General features: G+C 29.8%; 2 protein-coding genes across 2 annotated transcripts in view; one reads left to right on the top strand and one right to left on the bottom strand.

Annotated features, from left to right (window-relative positions):
* The window catches only part of LOC113370319 (Krueppel-like factor 9), a 526951-nt gene that overhangs the window by 485788 nt on the left and 29864 nt on the right, over positions 1-11299 (top strand). The gene's annotated exons all lie outside the window — the stretch shown is intronic.
* LOC113370970 (zinc finger protein 570-like) lies at positions 9464-10203 on the bottom strand. Its single transcript, XM_026611637.1, has one exon. It carries the CDS (start codon positions 10201-10203, stop codon positions 9484-9486), a length of 720 nt encoding a protein of 239 aa, XP_026467422.1. The 3' UTR covers positions 9464-9483.

Below are 11299 nucleotides of genomic sequence, written 5' to 3'. Positions count from 1 at the left end.
AAACTAGATAAAATTCGCAAACATTTCATGTGAAAAGCCTTATATATCTTCATACAAAATTTTGTATAAATCCCATGTGAACTCACCCTTATATATTGTCCTAAGTTTTCTATACAAGCTTTCGGGACATTTTTCTACAATTTTCTAAATAACTGAAAAACTTTGTCCAGGACACTCTCTATTATTTAACTTAACAAAAACTAGACAAAATTTATTAAATTTCGTAATGATCAGTTTAATACAGTCTTATATGAAAATTTTGTATAAATCTTATGTAACTCGCCCTTATGTATTGTTCTAAGTTTCCCATACAAGCTTTGGGGACATTTTTTTACATTTTTGTGATTAACTCCAAAACTTCGTCCAGGACACTTTTTTTATTTAGCTTAGCAAAAACTAGATAAAATTTATGACAGTTCTCTATAAATATTTCAGTATAGTCTCATATGTAATTTTTGAATGAATCCAATGTAAACTCGCCCTTATATATTACATATCTTAAATTTTCTGTACAAGATTTCCGGACATTTTTCTACATTTTTCTGAATAACTCAAAAACTTTGTCCAGGACAATCTCTATTATTTAACTGGGCAAAAACTAGATCAAATTTTAAACATTTCTCAACGAAAATTTCAGTATAGTCTTATATAAATTTTTTGAATAAATTTAATGTAAACTCGCCCTTATGTATTGTCCTAAGTTGCCCTTACAAGATTTCAGGACATTTTTCTAAAATTTTCTAAATAACTCAAAAACTTTGTCCAGGACACTATTTTTTATTTATCTCAGCAAAAACTAGATAAAATTTACAGCATTTCTCAATAAATATTTCAGTTTTATATAAAAATTTTGAATATATCAAATGTAAACTCGTTTTAATATTTATAGTACCAAGTTTTTCATACAAGGTTTTCGGACATTTTGTTACATTTTTCTGAATAACTCAAAAACTTTTTACGGGACATTCTTTTTTAGTTAGCTTAGCAGAACCTAGATAAAATTTAGTATATTTTTATATAAACAGTTTAATACAGTCATATATGAATTTTTTTTATAAATCCAATGTAAACTCGCTCTTATATATTGCTCTAAGTTTCCCATACAACCTTTCGGGACATTTTTCTACATTTTTGTGAACAATTCAAAAACTTTGTACGGAACTTTTTTTTATTTATGTTGTAAAAAACTAGATAAAATTTACATTTCTCCATAAATATTTTAGTATAGTTATACATAAAATTTTTGAATGAATCTAATGTGCGCTGTGAAAACTAAGCACAAACAACGAATACTCGTAATTGTTTATAAAATTCTGTGGTCAAATTTAAATTTTATGTTACAACAATTTTTATTTTACATACTGCCGTTGTCCTCCGGTAATCTCTCAGTGGCGCCTAAAGAAGTTTTACTTCAAAAAAAATTTCACTGACAAACAAATTTATATAAACTATAATTTGAGCTCAGGAACTTTACTGACTCTTAAAAACAAACAGAACTGGATTTGTCGAATTTTAACATTCGGTTTACTATGAATGGATCAGAGACCTGGACTCTACATTGCATACCACATTCACAGATTTTTTTTAATAGAGACCTATCTTTATAACATCTTTAGGTCGTTCAGATTTTTTTCCTAGAGACCTTTATATAGTCTTTAGATCGATCGACCGCCCTTTTTACGCCCTCAATTATAATTCTTTATTAACCACCCTCGACGGCCCTGCCGTGATTTTCATTATTAAAACGTGCGCCGGCGGTGTCGGCGGTGGTGGTTTTGGCGGTGTCTGTCGGCCTTGTTTCTCAAATTACAAATGATAATTGGTTCGGCGAAATAATTTGCAGTATTTTTTCCTCTCTTAGCAATTCGGATCACGGACGAGAAATAATAACGGAGGCCAAGGGAACGGAATTCCTAATCGAGGAAATACAGTCAAGGGATAAAAATCTTGGGAGGACACTAATGACACTATCTTCTTCTTCGGAAAATTAAGAATTAAATTACCACTCTTTCCATATATAGCATTATCAAAATTCGGGGACCTGCCTTTCTGAAAATTTTTAGTATTTTTGTTCCAGATTGATATTCTTTTGAAGTAAAACTTCTTTAGGCGCGACATGGGTGTAAAAACTTCTTTAGGCGCGACATGGGTGTAAATCCGTACAAATGCAACGAAAATTGTTACGCCAAGCTGAAGTGATCACTTAGATGACTCGCGCTTACGACGCTAGTTAGCGCAGCTATCGCAACTATTCGATCTAGTCTGCGAGCAAAACAAAAAATACATCAAATGTCAAATCATATGTCAAAAACAAAACAAACAAAATGTGTCGACTTTCACTTGAGTTTTGTATTTAGCTCGTAGTCTATAAACATTTTTTGAAGTAAAATTTCTTTAGGCGCGACATGGGTTAGCAGTATAATTCGTGAGTTAATAAAAATGTCAGGATCGGAATAATATTTTATCCCGCCCCCCATAAATAATTGTAGTGCAAATGATCGCAAATAAATAATGAAACTAAGGAAAAATCTGCGCTGCGTAAGAAATGATAGCTTCGGCTATGTATATTTTGTGTGTGATCGACTTTGGCTTCAAAGTGGCTTAGAAATATCAAATGATGCTCAAAAACAAATTCTTAATAATGTTTTTTTAATATTGATTCAAATAATCAGGTTGGATGTCAAACTTGTCGAAAGATATTAAATTCGGGTAAAATTCCCACTTTGTGTAAGTTTAACGGGTTTGTATTTCCACCTATACCAAATTATCTACCTAAACTAGATACTGTATCTGAAAGGAATTTCACCTAGGTTGTGTTTCATGCAAATTAGACGATTGCGACATGCAAATGGACAATTTGGAATGTTTGGCACAAATTATAAATGTGCCTGTTGACATTAATAATATGGTTAATTTATTACCTCGTAATATTGATGATGATCATTGCATTAACGTTGACATAAAAAAGCAAATGATTCATAGATCAAGCTATGTGCAGGGCTTGATAAATAAAACAAATATAAAAGTATGGCTTCAATTTGTTAGCCAAGACGGATATTACAGCCGTTCAAGGAATGAGATTATATTGTCAGCGAAAAAGTTAAAAAATACAAACAGTAAATGAATGTATGTTAATTTTAATTACATGAAGTTCTTCAAACACAATTGTTACAGGATGAGTTAATTTGCAAAAACAATATTTGTTTAGGCGTTGTTTAACATAATCCACTGTGTGAATGAATATCATAGATCATGTCATATTTCAAGTACGACTTTGATTACTTTATTGTTCACAGTCATAAATATATAATTTATAATTTATCATTATATAAATGTGTATATTGATTGACGACACTAATAAATGTGTGCATCACGAGTGTTACCATATTACTAATAAACGTTATTCAAAATTTTTATATGATGTATTTATTTTTACTCAACTTAAATTTGCTACTTTATACAGTAGCAAATAAGTTTTACTTCAATCGCGTGTGATCCTTACGCGCACTCTTTTTTTTTATTTTTCGTCTCGGTGTTAGAGAGAAGAATTATTGTAGAAATTTTCATTCTAAATGTGTCACATCACACACATAGTGTGACAGTGCAATTTCCTGAATAGATGCGTTTTGTTCATCACACTTTTCAATTTCAATTTCGAACATCGGACGATGAAAATTTTCCAGGGAAAAGCGATAAAACAACGTCGATGACACGTTCGAGATAAAAAAAATTCTATCTATTAAAATATCGAAGTAAAAAAGAAAGGAATGGACCGAGCTTATAATTAAAAAAAGACGAATATCAATCTGGAATAGAAATATTCAAATTTTAGTAAGGCAGGTCCACGAGATAAATCACAATTAAAAAAGCTTGTTAGAATATTCGAAATATCCAATATATATATATATATATATATATATATATATATATATATATATATATAGCAAACCCAACGAACTCCGTTTCGCCACCAGATGGTTTCGTGAGAAAGATGAAAAAAAATTTTGTTTGTTTTATATTTGAAAAGGAAGAACTTGATTTTATTACACAACAGTAATAAATTTATTTCGATTACAAAAATGTATTGTTTTTTAATTGAACTTCTCTAAGTAAATGAAAGTGAATTCGCAAATTATCCGTTTCATTGAAGTGCTCTTTGGTAAACCACATTTTTTGTTTTTTGGTCTGACGTTAACACAAACAAAGCGGATGGTTTTCCAACTCGTGAACAGGCAACGTATAACTGCCCATGTGAAAAACAATGATTTTCTTAATAATCTATTCGAAATTTATCCCACAAACACTAAGCGATTGGCCTTGCGACTTGTTATTGCGAACGCAAGGCGAACTGGAAATTGCAATCGTTTGAAGTCAAACGGAAGACCAGTCGGAATCATTGGTATGTCACCAAATCGCCAGCAATTTTTGATTGAATGGTGAAATTCAGTGCTTGCACCTCATTATTCTTTGCGGCAAGGATTGCTCGTTGACTTCACCAAGCATAATTCTGATAATTCTCACTAATGTCATTACTCGAATTTTCAATTACGGTGCGTGAAGTTACAGCAATTTGCATTAAGGCACGATGCCATGCAACATTAATTTTCTTAGCTATAAACCTTGCGGAGCCCGAGACCTTTCCGACGAATGCAAAATTGTCGAAATCGATTCGTGCGTTCTGGAGTTATATCGTCAGGAAGGAAAACCCGACTTATTTTTATATATCTTCAGATATTCAACTGAATTTTAATATTTTTTTCAGGTGAAAGGCCTTTTCCCTGTTCCTGGTCAGGTTGCGGCAAAAAATTCGCCAGAAGTGACGAGCTGGCACGTCACACACGCACACACACGGGAGAAAAAAACTTTCCTTGTCCTGTTTGTGACAAAAGGTTCATGCGAAGTGATCACTTAAGGTAAAAAAGTAACACTTGTCATGTAATTAAAATTAATATGTGATATGTGACGACAGCAGCGCCTCTATGCAAAAATGTTCCCAGTTCTTCGCGAACTACGTAGCGATTTGAATGCATAGATACTTATCCACGGATTTATATATCAATTTATACTTCATTATATATTGACTGGCTTCATTATATATGGCCTAATTCTTATAGTTTGCATGGGAATTGGATATATAAATGTATATATTGATTTATACATGATTATATATGTACTAGCTGTCTCAGTGTGTATGGGAATTGGATATATAAATGTATATATTGATTTATACATGATTATATATTTACTAGCTAGTCTCGGTTTGTATGGGAATTGGATATATAAATGTATATATTGATTTATACATGATCATATATATATATATATATACTAGCTGTCCTAATTTGTATGGGAATTTGATATATAAATGTATATATGTATTGATTTATACATGATCATATATATACATATACTAGCTGTCTCAAATTGTTTGGGAATTGGATATATAAATGTATATTGATTTATACATCATTATATATGGCCCAGTCTATGTGGTTTGTATGTAAATTGGATATATAATTGTATATATTGATTTATATATCATTATATATGTACTAGCTAGTGTCGGTTTGTACGGGAATTGGATATATAAATGTATATATTGATTTATACAACATTATATATGACCTAGTGTACTTGGTTTGTATGTAAATTGGATATATAAATGTATATATTGATTTATACATGATTATATATGCCCTAGAGTTTGTGGTTTGTATGGAAATTAGATATGTAAATGTATATATTGATTTATACATGATCATATATATATACTATCTGTATCGGTTTGTATGGGAATTGGATATATAAATGTATATATTGATTTATACATGATCATATATACATTGTCTCATTGTATGGGAATTGCATACATAAATGTATATATTGATTTATACATGATTATATATATAGTATCTGTATCGGTTTGAATGGGAATTGGATATATAAATGTATATATTGATTTATACATGATTATATATATACTAACTGTCTCGGTTTGTATGGGAATTGGATTTATAAATGTATATATTGATTTATACATGATTATATATATATACTAGCTGTTTTAAATTGTTTGGAAATTAGATATTTAAATGTATATATTGATTTATACATCATTATATATGGCCTATTGTATTTGGTTTGTATGTAAATTGGATATATAAATGTATATATTGATTTATACATGATCATATATATACTATCTGTATCGGTTTGTATGGGAATTGGATATATAAATGTATATATTGATTTATACATGATCATATATATACTATCTGTATCGGTTTGTATGTAAATTGGATATATAAATGTATATATTGATTTATACATGATCATATATATACTAGCTGTATCGGTTTGTACGGGAATTGGATATATAAATGTATATTGATTTATACATGATTATATTAGGTTGTCAAATATCTCCCTTCCGCTTTTTTGCATTTGCAATAATACAAAAAGGCGGAAGTGAGATATTTGACAACCTTATATTTACTAGCTAGTCTCGGTTTGTATGGGAATTGGATATATAAATGTATATATTGATTTGTACATGATTATATATATATACTAGCTGTCTCAGTTTGTATGGGAATTGGATATAAAAATGTATATATTAATTTGTACATAATTATATATATACTAGCTGTCCCAGTTGGTATGGGTAATGGATATATATATGAATATATTGATTTATACATGATCATATATATACTGTTTTTTTTTATTATTTCGCTGGCGATACATTCCCATTCTCTGAGCATCTGTAGTATGTGTCTTGCTTATAAAAATAATTTCCAAAAATTATATAGTCAACACGAATAATACAAATTACTTCAATAAACTTACGTTTCTTACACGGCACAGATTTTTCATTTGTTTTATTATTTTCACGCATATAATCAAAGCAATCATACTCACGACGACCAATCACAATCGACCCGTATAGAAATGATATCATCGAGAGCGAATGACTCTTATCTGCCGTAACGCACTTCCGTTACATTTGTACGGATTTACACCCTAGTCGCGCCTAAAGAAGTTTTACTTCAAAAAATGATATATAGTAATTTCAAAATTATTTTAATAATTTGTCTTTTGTCTAATTCTTTGTCTTTTTTTCTAGTAAACATGCAAGACGTCACCCAAACTTCGACCCTTCGGTTTTGCGCCAACGCCGAACGCCCAATCGGGCGTTTTCGGTAAATTCGAGCGAAGGGACGCCCTCCGATGTCCTTTCGGATTATATGCCGAGCCCTTAAGAAGACGAAGAAAATTATAAGGGATGAAAATAAATTTAAAGAACAAGGTACCAAGGGTTTGGTGGTGGTGAGATTTTTGATGGTAAAAATTCAACTTTTAGACCTTAGGTAAAAAAAGAGTGCGCGATTGAAGTAAAACTTTTTTGCTACTGTACAAGATAGGCATTTAAGTTAAAAATAAACACATCATATAACAATTTTGAATAATGTTTATCAATAATATGGTAACACTGGTGATGCACATATTTATTAGTGTCGTCAATCATTATACACATTTATATAATGATAAATTATAAATTATATATTTATGATAGCATTAAAAATATCTATAATATTTGAAAACAATAATTTAATTAAAGTCATATTTCAAATACGACATGATCGGTTTGTCATTGTAATTAGCATAAATGTTGACTTCAATTTTGGAGAAAAGTACTTGGTCTAAAAGTTGGATTTTGACGAGGACATAGAACAAATGGGCTTTACTCTGTATGAGTGCTTTCAGCATATCACAGATGGCGCTAGTGTGCTCTTCAAATTCAGCAAAATCTGTCTAGATATAGTACACGTACTTTAAACGTTCAAGTACCAATTTTATATATTACAACATATACTTTTTGAATAAAAAGAATATTATTATATATTTTTACAACATATTTGTGATTTTGTTGAAAATATATTCTATACGCGTATATTTTGTACTCATTGCATTTGGTCAAACTAATTTGGCTCATCTTTTCTATATTATATATTTATATAAATCTTTTCCTTAAGGGTAAATTGACGTGCTACGGATCGGTGGCGCCATCTACGATATGCTGAAAGAACTAAAATCGATGTAATGTCAAAGCGGCCGTGTTTGCCATCAATTTAAATACTTGTTTATCTATTATCACGATCTTGTACCAAATTACGATTTACGAATAGCTGCTGAAATTTTAGGACAATATTCCAAGAAAAAATGTAAAAAAAATCTCGATATTTTTCTGAAAACCTAAAAGTGTGTATTTTATAATTTTGCTTGTACAATATAGTAGACTTAGGGGGCGATTTTGATACATAAAATAGGGTTGTCATGGTAACGGTATCTTAAGCTTGTTTTTTGTTGGTGGAGCTATGAAAATGTCCATCTATTTTAAAAATCTGTTTTTGCAAAAACTATCATACATAGGCTAGTAAAACCAAAATTGAATTTTAGTTAGTACTTCAAAGTATCAAATATATTTTTTGCAGAATTTTTGCATCACGCTTAGTATTTTTTTAAAATATTTTAAGTATCACCGACGCTGTCTAAAAAATGTCTCTGTCGAGTGAAGTTTGGCGCTTAAGTCGAGATTCAAACCGCAAGGTTAAAATCCTAGATAAAATTTAATTTCATATAACCCTGGATATTGTTCTCCGATACATAATTCTAGTATATGTATATGTAAAGTTTTTTTTTTTTTAAATACTTTACTATATCTTGTATCCCAATCAAACGCAAGTTGGTGCATTTATATTAAAAACATGAATTTCTCAAAAACTATTGCAGCTAAATTTATGAAACTAAAACTATTGGTTAAATCATATTTTGCAATACCACATATATTTTTTGCAGAATTTTTTCATAACGTTAAGTATTTTTAAAAAATATTTTAAGTATCACAAGCGCAAACTGAGCAACAAGTTCTATTGAGTGAAGTTTGACGCTTAAGTCGAGATTCAAACCACAAGGTTTGAATCTCTGATAAATTTGAACTTCATGTAAGCTAGTATATTGGTTCCAAAATATATTTTTTTGTGTTTTTTGTGAAAAAAAATTATATTTTTTAAAAATACTTGACTATACCTTGTACCTATTTGGCTTTTAAAAAATCTATTTTTACAAAAACTATCATACATAGACTGAATTTATTATTAGTTTCAACAGAAAGAATTTGGAAATCTGAAGGATACAAAGGTTTTTGAGGGAATACAAGGTACAATGCAAACCTACGGCAAATAATAATAAATATTGTACAATTTTTCAAAAATAGTAAGGCTTTGAATAAAACAAAAATAAATAGCATTTGTAATATGTATTGATATTATTAAACAATTACATACAACACACTGATTATGAGTAACAAACAGAGTAGTTACTGAAATATATATTAAATAAAGTGCATTTAATATGCGGTATTAATATAAGTCGAGTGATTGTAAAGAATTATAAGGTGGGACAGTTTCTAGACTTATTCAACTAATTAGTTGACTTTTTAATTGCATTTTGTTCTCTAGTATGTTTTCTTTCATGTCGCATTAATACAGGTTTTATTTTGAATGTTTTATTGCATGTCTCACATTCATAAGGTCTTTCTTCAGTATGTACTATTTTATGTTGAGTTAATGTTTTTTTTGTTTTGAATGTCTTATTGCATGTCTCACATTCATAGGGTCGTTCTTCAGTATGCACTGATGAATGCCTTCTTAAATGACTTATCAGTGCAAATCTCTTATTGCATATTTTGCATTCATGAGGCCGTTCTCCAGTATGGATCGTTTCATGTCGGATTAAACTTTCTTTCGTTGTGAATGTTTTATTGCATATTTCGCACTCATAAGAACGTTCTCCAGTGTGGATCACTTTATGTTTATTTAAGATTTGTTTCAATCTGAATTTTTCATTACATATTTCGCAAATATGAGGACGTTCACCAGTATGAATTGATGAATGTTGCCTTAAACTACTTGACCGTAAAAATCTTTTATTGCATATTTTGCACTCATAAGGCTGTTCTCCAGTGTGGATCACTGTATGTTTATTTAAGTTTTCTTTTGTTTTGAATTTTCTATTGCATATTTCACAGATATACGGGCATTCTTCAGTATGCACTGATAAATGTTTTCTTAAATTACTTAACCATAAAAATCTTTTATTGCATATTTTGCACTCATGAGGACGTTCCCCAGTGTGAATCATTTCATGTTGTTGTAAGCTTTGTTTTGTTGTGAATGTTTTATTGCATGATTCACATTTTATACGGTTTCAAGTTATTAGTTGTTTCACTTTTTCCTGAAACTTCTTCAAATGATTTGTTCGTGCTATCCACTGAATTACTTGATTCACTGATCTTTTCATCACACATATATGAATTTTTATCTGAAACTGTTTTGTTTGTACTAGTCAAGTCATGTTGGTCATCAATCGTCTCTTGCTTTATTTCCTCGTCAATTGTAACCTCAGATTTTAAAAATTGCTGCCGACATATATCATCATCCATATACAAATCTGATGTACTTTCACAATCATCAAATTCCTGTTTCACTTGAGGATAATCATCGATCGGTTCGGTTTTAATTGTTTTGTTAAAAATTGTTTCTTCAGACATGTTTGAGGTTAGTTTGGTTACAATAGACTAATTGGTGATGAAATGTTAAAAATTGAGAGGTCTAAGTGTATAATAATATATGTGTTACAATATTTACTAACTCGTTTATTGTTTAATAGGATATAATGCTAACACTGACCTTTTTACTAAATTTATCTTCGAACTTAACTTTAACAATTTTTCAAACAACTTTGACAATTTTCCTCCATATTTGTTTTATAAACACGTGATCAGTTTGGACAACATTAGGCACATTTCAAATGCGAGTTTTTCGGCGGCAAAATTTGAAATCCGAAATTATTATTAGTTTCAACAAAAAACATAAAATCCTTTGGTAAAATTAATTTAGAGTAAATTAAAAAGTAATTTTTATATTAATTACAGAAACAACGTGCGAACCATATGCGAACCACAAACTTTAATACAAAATGGCGAATGGCAAATCTAAGCGATCAATTTTGACGTTTTACATATTTTGAAGCTAGTAGCGACATTTTTTTTTCGCTAAAAATAGTAGTCCTTTCCAAAACAGGGTAATATACATTTATTCGGAGATAACTCCCTATGGCGTTGGTGATGCTTAAAATATTTTTAAAAAATACTAAGCGTGATGCAAAAATTCTGCAAAAAATATATTTTGTATTTTAAAATATTAGCTAAAAATTACTTTTAAATCTACTCTAAATT

The sequence above is a fragment of the Ctenocephalides felis genome, unplaced genomic scaffold, assembly GCF_003426905.1.
Source record: "Ctenocephalides felis isolate EL2017-DRISC unplaced genomic scaffold, ASM342690v1 CF-g0.4_SCAFFOLD_00845, whole genome shotgun sequence".
In the NCBI taxonomy this organism is placed as follows: Eukaryota; Metazoa; Arthropoda; class Insecta; order Siphonaptera; family Pulicidae; genus Ctenocephalides; species Ctenocephalides felis.
Note: the sequence above shows the minus strand (reverse complement) of the source record. Positions and strands in the feature narration are given on the sequence as shown.